General features: G+C 37.0%; 1 protein-coding gene across 1 annotated transcript in view; it reads left to right on the forward strand.

The window, feature by feature from the left end:
• Positions 1–23,804, forward strand: part of COL11A1 (collagen type XI alpha 1 chain) — a 297,225-nt gene that overhangs the window by 192,232 nt on the left and 81,189 nt on the right. The window contains exons 34-40 of the mRNA XM_070941067.1: positions 1,252–1,296; positions 1,487–1,540; positions 1,646–1,690; positions 12,042–12,095; positions 15,153–15,206; positions 19,509–19,562; positions 23,521–23,628. Coding sequence (XP_070797168.1) covers positions 1,252–1,296; positions 1,487–1,540; positions 1,646–1,690; positions 12,042–12,095; positions 15,153–15,206; positions 19,509–19,562; positions 23,521–23,628 — 414 coding nt within the window. The remainder of the gene's footprint in view (positions 1–1,251; positions 1,297–1,486; positions 1,541–1,645; positions 1,691–12,041; positions 12,096–15,152; positions 15,207–19,508; positions 19,563–23,520; positions 23,629–23,804) is intronic.

A 23,804-nucleotide genomic window follows, 5' to 3' on the forward strand; every position in this document is an offset into this window, starting at 1 on the left:
AGTTGCAGTGTCCCAGAGTCATGTGATCACCTTTGGTGGCCTTCTGACGAGCAAAATCAATGGGGAAGCCAGATTCATTTAACAACCGTGTGGCTAACTTAATAAATGCAATGATTCATTTAACAATGATGACAATAAAGGTCGTAAAATGGGACAAAATTCACTTAGCAAAGGTCTCACTTAGCGGCAGAAAAATTGGGCTCAGTTGTGGTCGTACGTCGAGGACTACCTGTACTCATACACACATTTTTTTCTATCACTGGAAGATAGATCTAAAACAGTTCATCTTGCTTACTCTGTGGACTTTCAATCACAGTCTTGATTAAAAGAGGCCTCTCAGAAGAGAAGCCTTAATGGATTGTACTGAAGGAAGGGGCTTTGAAGTAGCTGTCTGTTTTGCTGAAATGAAAGAAGGATCGGCAACCCTGCACAACTCATTTAAGGCACTAACAATCAATACTGAGGGAGGGAAGATCACGCACGGTCTGTGATGAAGTTCTTTGCTGGCTTCATTGAAATGAATATCAAGGGAAACGAGGCCAGAGCATTTTATGGAGAAGCATTTTGAAGGCTCTTGCCCATGAGAGTGCGTAGGCAGTAGGGTCTGAATTTCTTTCTTTATCGTAATGGCATATTTGGCAATTTCAGTAATATATTCAGTACCCATTGGAGGAAGAAAGAGTGAAAATTCATGTGGTTTGAATTTCAGGTGGAGGGATGAGATTTAAATTATTCCTCCTAAAGGAAGATCTTTCAAGTAGACAAATTGAGGCAGCCAAGAATAATAGTTAATAGGACAAGAAAAAAAGGAAGCTAAAGAGAATATTAAGAACAGCTTCAACAAAACTTTTATGTGATAACAAAAGAAATAAGGACAAGCTACCATCGGAGTATGAAGATACATGTTGTTTATTAAAATATAAAGACAAAGGAGATAGTTATGCTAGCTGGTTTCTGAATGATCACAGTTCTGTTTTCCTTTTTCAAAGTGGCAAAACCTCTTTCCAGGAAGATTGAGCTATTTTGCAGAGCTTTCTCGTGAACTATCTTGCTATTTTTCCTTTATTTTTAAGGGTCTGTATTGTAATGCTATTGTGTTTTTATTTTATTTGTTTACCTTGGTTCTTTTAATTTGTACTTTCTATAATGAGCTGGTGAGAATCTTTTTGATTGTAGTAGTGTAGAGATATGCCAGTAAATAAATAATCTGCCCCAAAGCCCAGATTAATTTCCATGAACTTTGGTTGACAGGGATTACATGGCAAACCAGGTCCAAGAGGACAAAGAGGACCAACAGTAAGTAATATGTTTTTTTTTTTTGGGGGGGGGTGTTGGATCTCTGTTTAGTAGCATTATTAGCCCTTGATATCACTGCATGCATTTTTTTTTATTGCTATCCACACCATGGTCAGAAACCTGTGTTTATATTCTCCTATGCAACAATGCTCAATAAAAATGCTAATTACATATTTTCTCCCACTCCCAGGGACCACGTGGATCAAGAGGTGCAAGAGGTCCAACTGGAAAACCCGGACCAAAGGTAATTTTGACAGAATGCAGTAACTAATTCTGAGTTTAGCTTTTTGTCTTGGTGCAAACGCCCATCGCATTTTGAAATAAATTGTGTTGTTGTTTTTTTCCCCAGGGCACTGCTGGGGGTGATGGCCCACCTGGCCCGTCTGGTGAAAGGGTATGCAAAGAATAATGTCTATTTCATTTTCCTTTTTCTGGGCTCAGTATTTATCAAATATTCCCATATCATTGTATGCTGACTGTGACACTGATTTGAGTAGAGCTATACCTTACAGAACGGTTGTTTTGCAAGAGGATTTTTCTCCCCATTGTGGTGAATGAGGGAGATCTTGTGAGTGGATTGTATTCACATCTGCTTTTAGAAAAGCAAAAGAAACTGCTACTTTTGGGACATTTTCAGATCCCTTGTATTGGGTCTGAAAACCTAGCTTCATTTCTGCTGAGTGAATTCTTCCCCATGGGATTATTGCAAGGAAAGAATTGTGCCACCGTGGAAGAGATTTATGGCTTATTGTTATGCCAGTGTCTATTGTGTCTTTCATCCTGGCCAGATGTTGCAAAAGATAGCAGCGGCAATTAGAGATGGATGGTTGAGAAATTTGTTTAGATTGCAATTCACAAATGGAAACACACCAATTTGCCCAAATGAACATATTTCCAGATGTTGGGATGCTTTTGGGGAACTTTAAAAAAAATGCTCATAAATATGTTGCTTGGTGAAGAACCCAACATATGAGGACTAATAGTCCTCATCTCTATGGACAGATTTCTAAGCTGTAGTCTTTTGTTATTGAAAAGTGTTGTGACATGGAGAACTTCTCTGAATCTTGGTGCCCTTTAGATTGCAATTCACAGAATACACTGCAATATCAATGCTGGCTAAGGAATTTTGGTAGTTACTCTCAGAATCAGGTGATTGCCAGAGTTGAGGAAGGCTTGCCTGAAGCTTCAAAAACAGAGTGGCAGGTGGAATATCTGAGCACTGGAGTAAGAGGTGCTTTTACCCTTCAAATGCTACTTCTCTATTCCTTTGCCTCTCCCCAGTAATTCTTGTCCATGTTATCCAGTTTTAAATAGATTGCTAAATTGGTTTGAGACTTGAGAATATATTTTGGGATCTGTATGTAGCCTGAATCATTAGCTATGTAATATAAAATTTTCTGAAAATGAGAATGAAAAAAGCTTGTTCTGAGCTCCATCCACTCAAGAAATTGATTTGAGCGAAGCTCCCTAAAATTTTCACTTGCCAACAATATTGCTCTTCCGAGCTTGCCCATAGAAGCCTGTTGAGTGTCTTTCATTTTCCAGTATCTGCCTATAGGTGAACCAGAACAAAGGAGGGCAAAGAAGGCCCGTGTCAAACATGGATATGGTTCATCCCTTGCCATTAAATTTATAGGATCCATTGAAATACTTCTTCCAGAATTAATTTGATCACCTTGTTTACCTCCTGTTGCTCTAGTGCAGGCTCCAGCTGGCAGGCTGAGCATTTACAAAAAACTGACAATGAAATGATCACAGCTTTTTCTTTCATCCATTCTGTATTCAATTGACTGCATCCTGTTTGAGTGGTAGAAAAACAATATAAGATTTTCCAGAAATATCTTTTTAATCATAAAATGAAATGGGCATGATTTTACAGTAATACCCAAAGGTAAACATCACCCCTCTGCTAAAAGACTATTTGACAAAAAAGACTATTAACCACCAAGGTCTGGAAAGCAGTTTATTTACACGGATAATATATTAGACAAGTCTATTTAAAATATGGCATCTACCTCGTAAGGCGGTTTTCAGCATGTTGTGATGTTTTACAGTCTTTGTCATAATCTCCGTATTTTATGATCCCTGTTGACATTTGCTGGGAAGGTGATAGATGAGACAGAGGATAGTTGATGCACTACCGAAAAATGTATTTATGTATGTAATGGATTTATAGGGCCGCCCAACTCAATATGCTTGTATCAGCCTTTCCTGAGCTTTGTGTTATCCAGATGTTTTGGGCCAGCTCCCGAAATCTTTGGCTAGCATGGTCTCAAATAAAGGTTATATTATATCAGGAAATAATATTATTTATTTATACATTATTTTATTAGTATGTGCAAAAATAATATATTTACAGCTGAGGCATACAAGGAAACCTGACTTGGACTGTAAGAGGACCAAATTTGTTAGTCAGATCTGTTTATATCCTGGGCTTTTTTATGAAGTTCAAAGAGGCTTACAGGGAAAGGAAAGGAAAGGAGAAAGGAAAGGAAAAGGAAAAGGAAAAGGGAAAGGAAAGGAAAGGAAAGGAAAGGAAAGGAAAGGAAAGGAAAGGAAAGGAAAGGAAAGGAAAGGAAAGGAAAGGAGGAAAGGAAAGGAAAGGAAAGGAAAGGAAAGGAAAGGAAAGGAAAGGAAAGGAAAAAAATGTTTGTGAGAAAAAGAAAAAGTGAGGATATACAGGTCTGAATTAAGATAAAGCCTAATCTTATGAAATGGAGCTGATGAGCATAATGAAGTTGTAGACTTACAGTAATTGCAAACAAAAGGGCTGAAATATATTGTGGCCAGAAAATATTCATTGGCGTGCTCTAGATTGTTGTGGGTATGTATGAAATAGAATGTTGGCAGAAATTGCATGTTAATTCTCCTGGGAATTGTGAAACTGAAAGAACCAGGAATGAATTCAGGGTAAGAATGTGTAACAAACTGAATGAATGTGAACTAGAGAAAAATGTTGTTTTCTTAAATACTATAGCACATGAATGATGGAGGCATTTTACAGAAAAATCTTTATGCTTCGAGGTATTTACTAAGTACTACATATGGAATAAAAGGGCATTTTGCAAGCAAACGTTCTAATCATCCCAGTCCTGGCTTGTTAAGTAGTAATTAAGACATCCACCTCTGCTTTCTCAGGAGTTTGATTATGCATCCAACAATTAGATGGGGCTGGGTATCAATATTTGATTCTAATATTCTTCACGCTGGGTTTTGTAATAAACCTCCAAACCCAGATAGATAGATAGATAGATAGATAGATAGATAGATAGATAGATAGATAGATAGATAGATTTTGCCACTATATACACTTATGCCTTGCTCATTCACCCATTAGACCCAGTGGTGATAGTGGAAACCATTAGTAGCAGATTCTTTGCAATAATTGTAAGAGTCTGCCATCAGTGATTTCTATCTTTGCTTTGTTTGGCTTGCCTTCTCCATGTCTTTATGGTATTGTTGATTGGTTGGCTTCAGATCGATAATCCACTGATTCACTGAGACCCAGAAGATATTAGATGTGGTTTTTCAGAAACTTAAAACTGTTTGCAGAGTCTTTATACCCCCCCCCTTGTTATCACTTTCCCTTGCCTTTACAACTAGGTACAGTTTGAGGAGAAAGAAAAGTCATGAACCATCGGATCCCATAGATCATGTCAATATACTACAGGTAGTCCTCAACTTACAACACTTCAAAGTTACAATGGCACTGAAAAAAGTGACTTATGACAGTTTTTCAAATTTATGACCATTGCGGCATCTCCATGGTCATGTGATCAAAATTCAGAAGCTTGGCAACTGACTCATATTTATGACAGTTGCAGTGTCCCAGAGTCATGTGATTCCCTGTTGCGACCTTCTGACAAGCAGAGTCAATGGGGAAACCAGATTCACTTAACAACCGTGTTACTTATTTAAGAAATGCAAGGATTCACTTAACGAATCTGGTGACAAAAGTTGAAAAATGGGACAAAACTCACTTAGCAACATACATTTTGAGCTCAATTATGATAGTAAGTTGAGGACTTGATTCTAGGAAGTCAGAGTCTTGGTAAATGCCAGCATCCTATGTCCTCAAAGGAACTAGCCCGTCTAAAGAAGTTTCTCAAAGAAATTTGCAGAAGAGGTCATTCTTCATTCTGCATCCACAGCCAGTACTCCCACATTTTTTGTCAAAAGAAATATTTCTTTTAAAGAGTGGTTAACAATTTCTTCATTCTGAATATTATTACTATTAGAGATCATGTCCTCTCTTCCATTTCTAAACTTCCATTTCCATTTCTAAATAGCTTCATTTTTTTTGGCCAAGTTAAATTTTAGGGGATCCTAAAAACTAATTTGAACAAATATTTAATTGCCTTTAACATGTATTACAGAACATCTGAACACAGAATTATGTTCTGTCATTTAGTCATTGCTCTGTCAGCCTTAATGAAGTTTAGTAATAATATTTTTCATGTCAGGTTGGGCGCTTATCTGATAGAATTTATTTGGATGGCCTGGTAATTTATTCTGAAGAATTATACTTGACTGACTTCACTAAAACAATCAGTATGCTAAAATAAAAAAATGTTCCTTTGAACTGCCTGTATTGCATTTTCTAGGGAACTCTAGCACTTCCATACAGGTGGGACATTCTCCTCAAGCTGAACTCTAGTTTCTTAACACACGCACACCCGAAATGTTGAGGAGATGCAGCATTGGAGGGTGGGATTTTCTAACTTTTATTTTAAACCCACTTTATCTTTGATTTTGCAGTTTGGACAAAAATTGTAATCCAAATTACCAGAAAGGGGAACTATTCAAATGCTCAACAAGATTTGTTCTCTCTCACCTGTTTGCTTCCCAGGCCTTCCTCTGCCATCCAGTTCCCATTCACCCCATTGTTATTCAGACTGCTGCTTCTAAAATATCTCAGGGACAATGTTCCTGTTGAGTAAGGGTTTTGTAACATGTCCTCTGCCTTACACCTTCTATTGTGGACAGCTATTGCTAGCAGAAACAAAGTGTGATTTTTTAAAAATCAAAACTAAAATAATCAAAGATACTTTTCAGCACTGGTGCCATTTCCTTGAAAGGAACTTCATACCTTGAATGGGTTGCAAGAAATCAGAAAATCTACAGATGTCTCAGAAATTCATTCGGTACCAAATCAGATAGATCTGATTTTCTCCCATTTTAATATTAACCTACATTCCCAGCTTGTAGAATAAGGAAACAGATATTTTTTTCAAACAAGCCTGACAATCACTGCCTTTCTATATCCTACAACCTGAAACTTTGCCCAATAGCACCAAACTTCACAGTTTCAATCTGTGAGACTCCACAAGCGAGAAATTTTACATTTCACTATACTTAGCAAATTTGCACACAACAGGAGCAAGGCCTGTTATGTATGGGCCTTATGAAGGTGACTTCAAGGGGCTCTTTATTCATCTTCTTCTGAGGAAGGAATGCACTATACAGCCAGAAGTAGTTTTACATTTTGCTACTGCAATAACCCCACTTGACATTTGGAAGTATTTAAGAATACTTCCAAATAAGTATTCAAGTATTTAAGACTTGGGTGATGTGGTGGCTCAATGGCTAAGACGCTGAGCTTGTCGATCAAAAGGTTGCTAGTTCAGCGGTTCAAATCACTAATGCTGCGTAACGGGTTGAGCTCCTGTTACTTGTCCCAGCTTCTGCCAACCTAGCAGTTCGAAAGCACGTAAAAAATGCAAGTAGAAAAATAGGGGCCACCTTTGGTGGGAAGGTAACAGTGTTCTGTGTGCCTTTGGCGTTTAGTCATGCCGGCCACATGACCACGGAGACGTTTTTGGACAGCACTGGCTCTTCAGCTTTGAAACGGAGATGAGCACCACCCCCTAGAGTTGGGAACAACTAGCACATATGTGCAAGGGGAACCTTTACCTTTACCTTAAGATTACTTTCCTTCAGTGCTGGGTCCTAGATGGCCTCTTTTCTGAGAAAGCATCAAGGCCTATGTATGCTTCTGTTATGCCTGCCACTATGCAACAACCAAACAGATTTTTTTAAAAATGTTTTATTACACCCCTCAAAGGTCTAGACTCTATATGTTGTCATCAGTTTTTCTCTAAGGTAGCTTTTGAGACCTCCCCTCTGCTCCAGAGACTGTTTCTTTGTTTGTCTATCATGTTCTCCAGAGCCATGCCTAATCATCTCATCTCTGACAGAGACATACACTTCATGATCTATTTTGAAGCACTTTTTTTCCAACTGTTAGGTATTAAATTCCATTTTCCACAGGCAGATTGCTAGCAATCTAACAGAGAGAACAAATGCTACCTTCATTTTCAAGTAAAGAACCAATGCAATCTCAAAAACCACAACCATTTTTTTAAAAAAGAAATCTAATTTTAATAATTATTTAATTTTCTGGTTTTCCTTTGTTTCTATCCAACAGATTTGGACTCTATCAATGCACATGCTTGATATTTGATACTTGTGGCCTTTGGTCACAAATTAACCTAAATGCATGTTGATGAAGTGGTGCATTTTTTTCAGACAGGAGTTTGGCAGATGTGTTTACAATATAGACCCACTTATCAGAGATCTCTGCCCTTGAATGTCTGCTTAGACCTGCTTATAATTATTGAATTTTGAAGCACTTTTTTCCCCAATTGTTAGGTATTAAATTCCATTCTCCACGGGCAGATTGCTTGCAATCTAACAGGGAGACAGAATAAATGCTACCTTCATTTTTAAGTAAACAATCAATGCAATCACTCACCTCAACCATTTTAACACATTGTCCTTTTGTCCAATTTATAATGTGAAAATAAGAGTTGACTACATAAGAGAAACATAAAAATAAGTTCAATGCAATTAACTGCAGTTAATTAAAATATAAGTAAAATAAAATGTAAGAATAAGTGGATGGATTGAAGGATGGATGGATGGATGGATATAAAAGGGAGTGGCCAATATGAAAGAACTGTGTTGAAATAGTCTTCTAGAGGTAATGAATGAGAATGAATTGCAAAGCATGTATATGAAAGAAGAGTGAATGTGTTGAGGGGGAGGAAATGTTTGGAAGGATCTGAGGAGATAAAGTGAAAGAACAAAAATCTAGCCTTCTCCAGAAAGATAGGTGTTTGCACAATTTGTCCAAAGTAAACAAGGGTAGGGGAGGGTGGGAAGTACATACACTGTATGGCTCAGGTTGTACATCGCTGAAATGTGTGAAGTCAGGTTTATAACTCTCTCCAAACAAATTTGAGGGCAGCATAGTTCCAACTGTTGTTTATTGTTTTGATAATATCTCAACATTTAAGTAAAGTACCATCTCTACCAATACACACACACACACACATACACAAATAATAATGTATAGCGATCTTTTCCATGTAGTCAAGTGAATACACACTATCAACAGAAAGTTTTGTCAATGAAAAACTTCAACTCCATTAAAATACAAGATTTTTGAAGTATTTACTCTATTTACCCAGTATTGCTCGTAAAGGAAAACCAAAAGAGGACAATAAATCAATTGCAGTATTTATCAATGGATTTGTTTCAAAACAGCATCAAATCTACCGTACCTAGAGTTCTATTTTCTTTTCTGTTTAGGACACTTTTTACACTGTTATCATATCTCGTAGATCAGGGGTGTCAAACTCAATTTCATTGGGGGCCACATGAGGATTGGGTTTGACCTTGGAGGGCCGGGTGTGGGGTGGAGAGTGGGCGTGGCCATGGTGGCTGTGGCATGGTGGGCGTGACATAGAACCGCACCTCCGCAGGCATGGTTTTATAAACTTATAAAAATAGGGAGGCGTACATTTCTGCGATTTTGTTTTTTTAATACTTACTTGATCTACTTGATCACCTTATGAGAGAGAGACCAGATCAAGAAACTGACTCCATAGGAAGGCTAGAACTATAAATTATTGAGATAGGCTAGTAGCAAAATTCTCCAAGCCTGAAAGGTAAAATATTTTATTTTTGGGGCCTGGAAGGCCTCCTGAGGCCCTGTTTTGGGCTTGGATGGTCTCCTGGATGACTCAGGAGGCCCTGTTTTGGGCCTGGAAGGCTTCCTGGGCCACTCCAGAGGCATAGCAGGCTGGTCCTTTGCTATTTCCAGACTGGCCCTGAGGGAGAGATCTAAGCACCTGCTGGCTGGATCCGGCCCATCTGTCTTAGATGAAATCCAAAATTTAAGAATGCTTGTGTGTACAAATATTATTTTACTTTTGAAATAGCAAAGAATCAAGTACAGGTAGTCCTCGACTTATGACCATAATTGAGTCCAAAATTTCTGTTATTAAGTGAGACATTTGTTAAGTGAATTTTGCCCCATTTTATGACCTTTCTTGCCTCAGTTGTTAAGTGAATCACTGCAGTTGATAATTGAGTAATCCGGTTGTTAATCTGGCTTCCCCATTGACTTTGCTTGTCAGAAGGTCGCAAAAGTTGATCACATGATCTTGGGACACAGCAACGGTCATAAATATGAGTCAGTTGCCAAGCATCTGAATTTTGATTACATGATCATGGAGATACTGGAAAGGTTGTAACTGAAAAATGGTCATCACTTACTTTTTTCAGTGCCCTTGTAACTTTGAATGGTCACTAAATGAACTGTTGTAAGTCAGAGGTTTACCTGTAGATATTTGAGTAGAAAGAAGACTATTCAGAACAAATTGAAATGAAATATCTAGTTTTTCTGTTTTTTTTTACTGGAACATTCACTAACACAAAATCGCTCCAATATACTGAATTTCACCCTCCATGGTGTTCTAGCAATATGGCCAAAAAAATTATGGAAAACGCAATCCAACCCATTTAGAACAGTGTTTCCCAATCTTGGCAACTAAGATGTGTGGACCTCAACTCCCAGAATTCCTCAACCAGAATCTTAAAGTTGCCAAAGTTGAGAAACACTACATTAGAAAGACACCAAGTTGAGGATGTCTTAAGGTGACCAATCGTCCTCCTTTAGGGAGGACAGTCCTTCTTTTGTAAGTTCTATCCTCTCTCGAAAAGTGTCCTCCTACATGTCCTCCTTTTCGATATTTGAAGACTAATCTGTAAATCTCCGTATTCGATCGATGCCGATCCGATCCTTTGCATGTGATGTGACGTATTTGTATTTGACATGATGATTCGTCAAGGCTCGGTACAGTGCGGCGAGATGCGATTATGAGACGCATGTGCTTCGCACAGGAGAATAGTTTTGAGAGAGTGTGCCTTGCGTAAGAGTGTGCTGCGTGCAAGTGGCTTTGTTTATTTCTTACCGAAACACGACATGGCACACATGCACGCATTAGACTCACTTCTTTTTTTTTCTTCAATTTATTTGTAGCCTCCTTCTCATTATGAATGATGTTTTTCTTATAAAATAATTCTTCAAAGAAGAAACCTGGATAGATATGAACAAAGAGAAGAATAAACATTATGTCAAAACATTGAAACTGGAGAGAGAAGGAAAAAATTAAATTTTGAAATAATATCTTTTCATAATTGGTTTCTATTTCTCTTAATATTTTTTCCATTAAAAAATAGTTCCATTACATTTTTGTAATCCTTGTATTGCACATTTGTATATAATTCTCAGTAAAATTATCAATGTAAGAAAATGAGGAGCTCTTGTATTTTGGTTAAATATTACTTCATAAAATAGGAATTAGTTTGATTCTTCTTGAAATTAGCAAATAATTAAATGTGATAGCTTGGGATGTAAGAGAATAATGTTCAGTTTTTTTATTCAATGTATAATAACAAACCAGTGCTGTTTACGGAGTCAACTATCATTTCAAAATAGAGGCCACATTTATTCATAATCCCTGAGTAAAAAACAAAGTAATAACGACAAAAACCTCAGATGTTATTTCTTTTAAGGTTTTTTTTTAAACTTCAGGCAAGCATTCTTCTTCATTTGTAAGCAATTTTTGGCACCTTAATTTGTTTTCAGCAATAATCTTATCAATTGAGTATATAGCAATTGTAGATCACGCAATAAAACCTTGGCTGAGCAAACAACTGTCTCAACATAAACTATATATAAACAGATCCACATATTAACAGGATCCTGTGTCTTGTGTTTTGCCCAGTTTTCTGCTTCCTTTATACAGAAAAAAATCTTCCTAATAATCCAATTCTTGTGATGCAAGAGGCAGCTGTAATTCAGCTCTTGCTGTGTATTTCATTATAAATTCAGTCTACGAGGAAGAATTCCTGTTCCTTCCATAGATGACAGATTCAGAGAAACAAATCAATGTCCCCCCCAATTTTTTTCTTTAATATGTGTTACCAAACATCTGTAATTAATAGGGAAAGAGCTGAAAAATTTACCATAACGCTGCAGAGGGATTCGGTTATCTGGCAATAAACTTTATTTTGGCACCTGGATTTTTTTTTCCCCCAAGCAAGCATGAATTTGTCCCACAAAGCTAAGTTGGGGTGACTTATTTATTTACTGGATATTAATTTCCTTGTTTGATGTTTACCTGGGCAGCTGACATTACACTAAAATCAAATTGTCTATGTTAAAACTCTGCTAGATGGTCTTGAATTGTGGTCTGTATATTTACATTAGGGAAAGGGGAGTTCTCCTCAGGCAAGGTATTTGTTAATCAGCTCTGTGGGCAAACAGACACTTAATTTTCTGTTACTGAACCACAAAGCTTTGCCTGACACACTTGGACTGTTCTCTGTGCTAAATTGTGATGATACTTCTACTAATATGCTGCCAATTGTTTCGTTTGTTTCTTTGATTTTAGGGACCACAAGGGCCCCAGGGACCTGTTGGATTTCCAGGACCTAAGGGACCTCCTGTAAGTACTTGTCTTAAAATAAACATAGGATGGAAAACATTGAAATAGATAGTGTTTATTAAGCATTTTTATCAACGTATTACATGTATTGTAAGAATATTCTAATCTACTGTGAAGATAACAGAAACAGAATTAGAGAATAACACCTTCTAATTCTCTTCACCAAGTTGCCATTTTCATCTGATTGGATAATATAAGTTATCATAGTGTATGTGTATGTGTGTTTTCAAGTCTCAAGTCTCTAACTTGAATACAACTGCTCATACAGACAGAGATCTGTTTCAGAAGGAAAACTACCTTAATACCTACTCAAGCACTTTAGATATATTCAAGCTCTCCTAATGATATTTCTTCAGAGGCATCATTTGTGAAAACCCCATGTGGAGACTATCCTACCCTGCTGTTCCTCCACAACACTTTATTAATCTAAGTAGCATTCTGTATGATGCACCAGATTTTCTAAATATTGATTCTGCATGAGACTTCTGCATTGTGTGAACTCATCCAAGCCCTTTAATCCAGCTTTATTTTGTCTGCCTTAAGTATTGAAGATTAGTAAGTAGAATCATTCCCTCTGAAAGCAGAGCTGCTTGATATTTATGATGGTTTCTGATGTATCCAGTCCTTCCTTCTGTCCCAGATTCAACTCAGAAAAGCTGGATGAGTAGCTAAATGTGAGCTGATTTTTCTAATATCAGCAAAAGTAGCAAAAACACAGTGGAGTAAGAAGCCTGAGGCCAACACAAACGGAGACTTGAATTTAAACATCACAAAATCAGCTCAGAACAGTTCTCTGTTTAGCACAGTACCTAAAGCAGAGTTGGTTCTGTAGAACAATGTGCTTACAAAATGTGCTTGCTCTAAACTGATAACAAAATAGAAAATGCCTGAAAAAGAAGCCGTAAAAGCTATGCAGATAAACATTAAAAGTAGGCAGCCTACAATTATTTTACTATCTCCTCAGAAAACATGTGTTTTTGAATAAATTAAAAAAAAACAACAATGGATGAATGACTTAATTAATGTTACGTTAAAATGTATGTTGTTATCTTGAGGTAGTTTTAGTTCTGTAGCTGAAGTCCTTTGCTGTTTTTCTTTATGTCACAAACCTCCTATAATATAACGCCACTGTGAATCTTTAAAAATGCTGTGTTTTTGTGTAAAGGCTTTATGAAAGACAATTTGAAAAGCTTGATTATTGGGAATTATCTATTTAGGTCTTTGCAAATCCTTCAAAATGGGTGCTTAGGAACTTGCAACACATACATACAAAGCACTGCTTTTTGAATTACTACAGCAGCTATGCCTTTTCCAGATTCTTGCTGTTCCTTAAAAGGCTGTTTCCAAATATGTGCATGCCCAGATAACTTCCCATTATTTCCAGTTGATACATCAATGCGTGCTGCTTAGCTTTCTCCACAGAGGAATCCAAACACCACTAGAGGTCACTCTCCATCTCTATTACGTTAATCCCAATCCAAAATGATCAAAGGGATGGGAAACTATGTGATCTGTTATTGCCATGCTATCATCAAAAATGAGTGTGCTACTCATTCTAGCTGCATTATTGACTTAAAAATGCTGTTTTCATAAGTGGAACCAAAGCATTAACTGAACTAATGCACAAGCTTGCAGAATGCTTAGGCTTCCATTTAGCTTGGTGGAATTGATCAGTGCCATCCGAATCAGTGGGAAGCATTGCTGGCTTTTCTGTAATGCACCTTTTAGGAAAGAAGAAACTATTTTTGAGTTCTAGTTGTAGATCTGGTTTGCACTGGAATAAGCGAACAGCCAGGCTGAAATTGTATTGAAATATTCCAGCATCTCCAAAGAACAAATCAATTCATAATATATTGTGACAATATATTTTACAGTCGGCATTTAAAATCAAACAGGTGCTGCCTCCATTCACCAAAAATGAAAGTACAACATTACATGACCCAACATTTTGCAGTCTGTTCATGACACCCCACCTCAGTTATCTGACATGGCTACGACATTTTGCTAAATGATAGTTAGGCTCCGCTTCCCTTTTTTTTCTTTCATTTAATTGAGAGAATAATTAACAGAATTTCCCAGCTTCACTTTAGGGATCTGTGGAGCTATCATTTCATTACAGAACGAAAGTTACAATTTCAAGCACACAATTGCTTCCCCAGAGGGAGAATAACAATTTGGGAGAAAGTTTTGGCAAGATGGCTGGCATAAAAAGTGTTTCACACAAATTTCTTGCCAATTCTTTGAGTCGTATCTCCAAAAGCAACTTTTCTTTGCAAAATATAAACATAGACATCTTTATTTTCACATTATGTGAAAATTATATATACTCATGTGCAAGGAAGGAAAAACAGATTACATCAAGTTTAGGGATAAGTGAAAACAAATGATGTTGGTGTTCTTTTTTTATTGTCTTTGGAGAGATTGTTAGGAAATTTGGAGTTATAAATTCATAATGAAGAAATAAAATGAAGGGGAAAATTCACAATGGTATGAAAGTAAGAAACCACTATTAAGTTCTGTCCCTTTATCCTAGTGAAAAATCAAAAGATAGCAGAGTTTAATCTCCTTTGTATAGGAATGAAATAAGAAAGATTTATGGTATCTCTATAACTTTAGTATTATGTGTAAAAATAAATGCACAATTTATTGGAATACAGTATAGCTGATTACAGCTGGCAGTCAAAATGCTGGCATTAGATGCCCCAAGAAAGTGATTCCTGGAATCCGAAAAGGCTCTTGCTGATTCTAGATCAGCTAAATTCCCCAAACCTTCCAGTAGTTTGATCTCTTCCATTTCAAGCTGCAAGAAAACTTATTTTTCTCTAGCTGTTACTCTTCAAAGATACCGGAGTGTGATTTCCAGTTCTTACTTCTCATTATCAGAAAATCAACCAAGGTCATGCCCAGATCAACAAAGCAAAGCCACTGTCTCAGTAAGAGGAGAGTAAGTTTGAAGAACCAGTTTGAAACACAGATGTGTCACTAAGGTGACTAACTCAAAATTATTCTTTTTTTTTTTTTGAAGTGACATTTTATTTATTTTGTTTTCCACTGCAGGGACCACCTGGGAAGGATGGCTTGCCTGGGCACCCAGGACAACGGGGTGAAACGGTAAGCATGTTATTTATACTGCATAATGTAGTCTTCTCCACACCCCATTTACTGTAACATGTGTCTATTAAATGGGGGAAGAATCCAGACTTGATCATTATTTTAAATCTGTGAATTAGTCAATTATACAAAGGTATTATTGTAAATTCAAAACACATTTAATAGTCTTTTTGAAAACCAGTAAGAAGCGCTTTCAGTTTCAGTATCCTTATGTACTACGAAAATGTATTTTTGAAGCTAATTATGCTTTTTGTTACAAATTCTGTTTTAATTAATCTTGATTTTATTATGATTATCACTGCTGAAGTCAATGGAAAATCACAGGTGCATATAATGTGTATGTTCCTAAATGGATGAATAAATGCATAATATACCAAGGAAGTACAATCCACATGTTAAAAACAAAATTTATAAAAAGCATTTTAAAACTTCAAAATCACTCTCCTTCAAAAGTTCAAAACAATTACCATCATGCACAGAAATGCAGTTTCAGGAAACTAAGTTGTGTAGCTCAAAAGTACAGTGTGGCCCCTAGTGTTATATTAATTGCTTTCCATATACTACTTAAACTCTCATGTCTGTTTATGACCTTCAGTTGAGTGAACTAGTGAATCATAGGCAACAATTTTTGAATCGGTATACCTCAATTGGGCTAATGCATCAAAAATCTGGGACCCATGACTTCCATGGGATTGAAAGTTGAGAACGTTGTGGCATTCAGCTGTGGTCATGAAATCATCATCTCCAATGCTTCCCGCCAGGTTCCCATAAGGAAAGTCAGATGGGAAGCCAGTGAGAAGTCAGAAGCTGCTCCCAATCCCACTGGTTTTTTTGCCCACCCATGATAATTCTATTTCTCTGTTTAAGTAAGGAAATAGCTCTGAAACAATGACTCGATGGGTCACCAGTTGTCTAGCGGAACTATAGATGTGACAAAGGAAAATAATAATACAAACCATAGTTAATTTAAATCTGAATTAAATTAAAACAAAAGTACGCTTTGGAATGTGACCCCCTGGCACCCCATTCAAAGGTCCAGTGTGTTCCTGTATTTAAAAACTGTCCATCCCATCTCCAGCCTGAACGTACCTGGAGAGTACAGGATTATGAAAGGCAGAATCAGATTCTTTTAAGACTTTAAAAATGCAGCAACCCTTATAAATACAAGCAGTTTCCATTTATGTCTACCCCATAGCCATCCATGGGAACAAGAAGGAGCAAAAGAGGACATCAGAAGATGTCACCCAGACAAATGTAGTGACTTACGTACTTGCATAGGGATGCACGTAAATAATCTGGTACCATTTCTGTAATGATGTCTTTGTGCATGTATTCTTATAAATACTGCCAGAAAATTTCAACTTGCTACTACAGATCACTCTCCTTGAAATAGGAAGGGAAAATTCATCTTCCTTCATTCTGAGACGGCATTTGATATTTCGCAACTGACATGGTAGAACATCATGAAACTGAAAGAAATGTTTGTCATCACTACTGAAAAAAAAAATTAACAGATCGAGCAAAATATACTTCTTTCCTTCTTTACCTGTTTTTCTTTCTTTCTTCCTATGTTAGTCTTCCCTGTTGACTTTCCATTGCAAAGGTAGTAACGTTTAGGAATGTACTGTATGTGCTAATGTGTTTAATGCTATTCCACTGGAAACAGTACTTTATCTCTGCCATTTTGCATCTTTCTATTAACAGTGGAGGTTTCCCACACCATTGCCTACTGTCAAATTTCTTTTTCTGGCCCCCAAGTATAACCAACAGGTCAATTTTGGCAGCTGCACTGCAGTCCTAGGCTGCATTAACAGAGGAATAGAATCAAGATCACGTGAAGTGTTAATATGACTTTATAATACCTTGGTAAGGCCACACTTGGAATATTGCATTCAGTTTTGGTCGCCATGATGTACAAAAGAGCACAGAGAAGAGCAGCAAAGATGATTAGGGGACTGAAGGCTAAAATATACAAAAAATGGTTGCAGGAATTGGGTCTGTCTAGTCTAGTGAAAAGAACTAACGGTGACTTGATAGCAGTGTTCCAATATCTAAGGGGCTACCATAAAGAAGAAGAGTCAACCTGTTGTCCAAATCACTTGAAGGCAGAACAAGAAGCAATGGATAGAAACCAATCAAGGAGAGAAGCAATCTAAAACTAAGGAGAAATTTCCTGACAGTTAGAACAATTAATAAGTGGAATGACTTGTCTGCATAAATTGTGGGTGCTCCAACACTGGAGGCTTTTAAGAAGAGACTGGACAACCATTTGTCTGAAATGGTATAGGGTTTCCTGCAAAAAAATGCAAGCAAATTACTGGTTCATGGAATTCATAATGTGGGGGCAAATTGTTCAGTTACAATATTTACAAATCCATATATAAGACAATGATCAAGACAGTAGATTTGTCATTTAGAAGAAAATGCTTTAGGAAACCTTTTTCTGCCTACCTCCCCTTTAATAATAATAAAAAGAAAACCCAAACATTTATCATTCTTTGGCATTGTTGATCTCTTTCTTTAAATGGTTGATTTACCACAGTGCTGTATGAAAACATCCATCTTTCTGTGGCACTTCCAGTAGTATTTATATCAACTATCACAGAATTATGGCTTCTCCTGGATTTTATTTGAAGCAACGGTTCAAGGCAAATTTGGAACACCTTAAATTACTAAAAGATTTAAGCATTCTGAGAGATAATGGAAGGAGTTTTAATGCAAAAGTGTGAAATTTTCTTAAAAGAAATTTCATGCAACCCTATCTATTCATACAGAAAATATTTACCATAGTTCCTAGTTTGTTTTATAAAAAGCAACCTAAATACAGACTGGATAAATACACATACACCACTCTTTCTTCATTTTCACATTTATTTCTTTAAAAAAAAAACAAATGAAAGTTTCAAGTAGGAATATGCAGATTTTCAGAAATCAACTTTTTTTTCATTATACATTTTGGCAGGGCAATTTCCATTCTCTCCGTTCCCCACTCCTTCCCCACATGGATTTATTTATTTATTTTGTACATACTGAAGACATATTTATAAAATTGGATGGGATGAAAGGAGGTTTTCATTCTGTTGTTTTAAAATGCTTATTATGGAAATTGTCTCATCTTTAAAAAAAAAACTGGTGTAATTGAAGGAGAGTTTGACTTTGAAAAGTGTCTCTTCTGGGATTTCCTGGAACCATATGATTGATTGATTTAAAAAATAAATGTGTAGATTTTTTAAATAATTATTTTAAGGTATTAATTCCATGTCTTAACTGCAAGTCCATATTTCTTCTTAGTCAGGACCCTTTTCCACTTTTAAAAATTATGCACATCCTGAAAAGAACTTAAATGGATGCATTTGTAGAATATTTATTTATGAAATCATGTAAAAATAACAATATTAAACCATTAGAAAAATAAACTATTTTTTTCATAAAGAAAACCTTATAGTTTAACAAACAGAAGCTAATAATGAGAAGAGTGACATTGTTTTAAATGTATCTTCAAAATGTATCTCCAAGTATCTTCAATATCTGGCAAATAATTTTGATTTTGAGGGCAGACCTCTGAGGAGAGTCTTAGGGGACCCCTGGGGGTATTCAAACTATACTTTAAGAAACACAGTTTTAAAGTAATCAGTTGCCTTTCATGGACTGAATTTAAGTATCTAAATACTTTCACAGAGTAGAGCTGTACAGATGTTGTATGAAATAAATAGTTTCTTCCCCCAGTGTCAAGTGATACATCATACAGGAGGGAACCTATACACATAGAAGCTCCTGTACAATCTGGTACTTGTTCTATGGGTGTAAAAGCCTCACCCCTTGCAGGAGTACATATAGAAGCTACTTCTTCCAGACATTTATGCTCTGTTCGTAAGTGCCCCCTGGAGAGGAATAAATGACTGTTGCTTTACTGCAGTACTTTTTTAAACACTTAAATATTCAGTATAGCTGTGCCTGCCTGACGGCTTTTGAACGCATGTATCTGAGTTGAACTGAAGGATTGTCATTTATGCATCTACAGTAATTGCTTTCTCACAAAGTATCCGGTCTGTGAAAACTATCTGCTCCTTTGAACCATACCACTGGAGGAGCTGTGCTCAGAATGATTGGAAATGATAGCTCTTTGAAAGAGTCTTCAATATTTTACATTTAAAGAGGCACAGCAATAATTGAATTGGAATAGCAGTCTTTATTCTCAGAAAATACAAATCCTCGGAGAAACCCCTGATTTCCCATCCCCTCTTTAACACTGACCTGAAATGTTCCCAAGTATGCCTAACTGTTGTATGCTTTATTTTTCAGGGTTTTCAAGGGAAAACAGGGCCACCTGGCCCTGGCGGTGTTGTTGGACCCCAGGTACAATGTTGTTGTTTAAACTTGATGATTGATTGATTGAATTTGTAACCCACTTTCTCTCAGGAAGGTCAAGTGTGGTGTACGGCTGAGGTCTCCCTGCAGTAGTAATCTGCCATAAGTTATGCTGAGAAACAAAATATTATTATTTGTTCGGCACTAACTTTGAACCATCGCTGAACAAATCATTGTAAGTTAATGTCTACCTGTTTTAGTTTTGTTGGAAACAAATGTCAAGTGAAGGTTGAAGTTTTCATGAGAAAAAAGCCAAAGAAATGTCAAACAAGAGCTTAGAAAGTTTGATGAAATTAACTCTCTATTTATTTTAGAGGATTTCTTGCGTTCTTATCATATAATCCAGGGAAAACATCTGGGAATTGTTATTGGAATGAGCTGCTGTTTGTCGAAAATATGGCAATTAGAATTAGAATGAGCTCTAAAAGAACAAAGTGTTTAACTCTACTGCTATGCAACTCTATATTTCATTTCTACGTACACCTCAAGGGCAGTTTATGATCTTCACAATCTGTAAACAGATTTCCACCATCAGAATCTCCAAAGTACAATATGAATTTGCCTGGTCTGAAAGAATACAGCCACAGCTAGAATTGACATTCATTGTAAGCTAATGGGGTCACATGACATTGTCCTTAATGGCCACACTGCTTAGTGGTGGAGTTGCTACTCCCTATTATGGTTGATAAGTGAGGACTACTGAGCTGTCCCCAAATGACTGGATATATACATGCATGGTGATATCCACTGTGTATCCACTGTGACCACGATGAAGCAAAGCAGTTTTGTACAGCTCTAATGAGGCATCTGAAATAAATATTTAAAATTTAATATATTGAAGGTGTTAATTCATTTCTGGGGTGAATTAACAGCAGAAAAGATCTTTTTTCCAAGAAAGCCTGTAGGATTTCACTGGAAATACATATTTAGGCATGAGGATTTTGGAGTCACGGAGGGGAAAAAGAGTCTCTGCCAATCAAACTCAGATTAGATAGATTGAAAACAGTCTTATCAAATTTGGAGACTTAGCCGTTGTTACCAAGAATAATTTTGTACTGGAAATTCACAGCTTTACTTCATAATAAGCCGTCAACGAACATGATATTCCTTTGTCAGAGTAAAATTAGAAGATCGAAGCACTTTGTAAAGAAGTGAGCTAATTTCAGTAGAGCTTGAAATTAATAAAATCAACAGAGACCCCAAAAAGCTGAGTTAAAGTATTCTAGAATGGATGAGGTCTCCTCAAACTGAGCTTCTGAAAAATGAAGATTCGCAGGAGATTATTTGTATCTTGAATTTAGGGTATTGTTAAGAATCAGAAACTTGGTTATACCAACCATTTTATCCTTTAAAATAGCCATGCAATCTGGTGTCCTCCAACAATATTGGGGCTATAATTTTGGGAACAGTCCTGGCTGGGCTCATCCATATTTCTGGAAACTATTGTTCTAGCAACTCTGAAAGGCTCCAGGTTGGAAACACTGCTTTAGAAACCAGACATTTCTACTTTTTTTCTGCTCCACTTTAATGACAGTTTAAATACAGGAGAAACAGTGAAACACTATACAGCTTTGGGGGTTTTTTCCCCCCACCAACACTTCATTGAAGTGAGACAGCAGGCGTCTTACTAAGTGTAAATTTTATCTGAATCATCTTTTTGTTTTCCTTGCTTCTTTTATTGACCAAGCCTTTGTTTAATTTGGAATGTGTGATCATGCTGTGTTTGTGTTTGTAAAGATAAATGAAGTCTCAGCTCAGCTGTATACCAATATCCCCTACATTTGTTTTCCATGTCAAGCTTTATATTCTTTTTGTGCTCTTTAAGCGTGGTGCCTGCTGTCACCAGAAGCAATCTATGAACTGAATTTCGCTTCACACATCCATGTTTACAATGAATTTGGGGTGTAAACATGTGTCATTGTTCATTGTTTTTTAAAAAATTGACAGTTGTATCATTATTAGTCTGTGTTGATGTTTCAGATGGCTGCTTAATGTTTCAATAACAATAATTAAAATTCTTGTGGCAACGCACTAGATTCAATTTCCTTTGAACTTTCCTTTCAATGGATTCCTTATAAACAAAAAAAAAAAATATGACTTCTTAGTATGCTTTAGAAAAGGTAATCCTTAGTTCTTTTTTTTTTTAATGCATACTTATGAACAATGAGTTACATTTGGATTATGTCACAATGTTTAGGAAATCTACCTACAAGTAACTGAGGGAACTCAATCAGGTCATGGAAGATATCCATTTCTATCTCAAGGTGTTTACATGAGTACTTAGACTACACTGCCTGCTTTCCCCAAGACAATTTAAACAGCATATCCATGTGCACTCACTTAAATTCATAATTAAATTGGGCATCTAATAATCTCAAATAAACATAACCTGTATTCAGAGTTGATGGGAATTATACACCGTGATGGTGAACCTATGGCACCTTTGGCACACAGAGCCCTCTCTGTGGGCACGTGCGCTGTTGCCAGCTGCTCTTCTGGTTTCTGGTGCATGCATATGCGCCGGCCAGCTGATCTTTGTGGGTGCCGGAGCACCGGAAACCCGAAGACCAGCTGGCTGGTGCGCATGCACACGACAGCCACCTGGTCTTCAGGTCTCCGGCGCTCTGACGTGCGCGCATTCCGGTTTGGGCACTCGGTGCCAAAAAGGTTCGCCATCACTGCTTTAACACCATCTGCACAAAGTTTCCAACAACAACATTCTATTTGCCAATTCTAACACGTTGCACCCTTTCTGGCTGCAAAAAAGTCACATGTACCATGTTAGCGGGGGTTTTGGCGAATAGGAATAGTGTAGAAATGAGGACTAAGGTAAGCAAGCAGACCTAACTCCCTTCAGGACTTCGCAGCTCAGTAGTGTCCCTTCTTAGAGAAGCTTTTTAAACTATAACTAGTGAGCATAAGGAAGAGATAGAGGGAAAGCTGACTATATTCAGGTAGTCCTCGACTTAACAATCAGAATTGAACCCAAAATTTCTGTTGCTAAGTGAGACATTTGTTTATTTGAGTTTGACCCCATTGTACAACCTTTCTTGCCATAGTTCGTAAGTGAATCACTGCAGTTGTTGAATTCGTACACAGTTACTATGTGAATCTGGTTTCTCCATTGACTTTGCTTGTTGTAAAAGTGGATCATGTGACCCCAGGACACTGCAAATGTCATAAATACAAGCCAGTTGCCAAGCATTGCCAAGGTCATTAGTCACTTTTTTTCAGTGCCTTTGTAACTTCGTACAGTCACTAAACAAACTGTTGTAAGTCGAGGACTGCCTATATTTCTCCCTTTCCTATTCTTTGTGTGTTGATCCTTTGTACAGGTAGTCTTTGACTTATAACGGTTTCTTTAGTGACTATTCAAAGTTATAAGGGCACTGAGTAAAGTGACTTATGACCGTTTTTCACATTTACAACCATTGCAGCATCCCCATGGTTATATGATCAAAATTCAGACACTTGGCAACTGACTCATATTTATCACAGTTGCAATGTCCAGCAGTCATGTGATCACCTTTTGTGACCTTCTCACAAGCAAAGTCAATGGGGAAGCCAGATCCACTTAACAACCATGTTACTAACTTAACAACTGCAGTGATTCACTTAACAACTGTGGCTAGAAAGGTTGTAAAATGGGGCAACACTTACTTAACAAATGTCTCACTTAACAACATAAATTTTGGGCTCATTTGAAGTCGTACGTTGAGGACCAGCTATATATCAAGTCATTTATTATCCTTCTGGAAGAGGGAGAAGGTAATACCTTACCCTAGTACAATTATATTAGAGGGATGTTAATTCTCAGATGATTCAACCATATTAGAACTTGGGAGTTCAAAATTGGAACATGGGAGTTAATTAAACACATTTTATTTTAAAGTGACAAATAGCATATTGTACTATGGAATAATTAATGCCATGCTTTTGGATTTAGGGTCCAACTGGGGAGACGGGTCCAATTGGTGAAAGAGGTCACCCTGGACCTCCAGGGCCACCGGGTGAACAAGGACTTCCTGGTGCTGGAGGGAAAGAAGGCGCTAAGGTATATGTTCACTTTTCAGAAATGCAGGGAAAGGTATACAGTGACTTATGGAATGCATTTGGTACGTGGCCATCAAGTCATTTGCCTGGGATTTGCAGCTGCATTCTTCCCTTACAATTTCTGCATTAAACAGTGAATTGGAATAAACAGTTTCCCTAATCCTTTCCAACTTGGTG

This window comes from Pituophis catenifer, unplaced genomic scaffold, assembly GCF_029215685.1.
Source record: "Pituophis catenifer annectens isolate HBS135680 unplaced genomic scaffold, rPitCat1.0.hap2 SCAF_3, whole genome shotgun sequence".
Lineage (NCBI taxonomy): Eukaryota > Metazoa > Chordata > Lepidosauria > Squamata > Colubridae > Pituophis > Pituophis catenifer.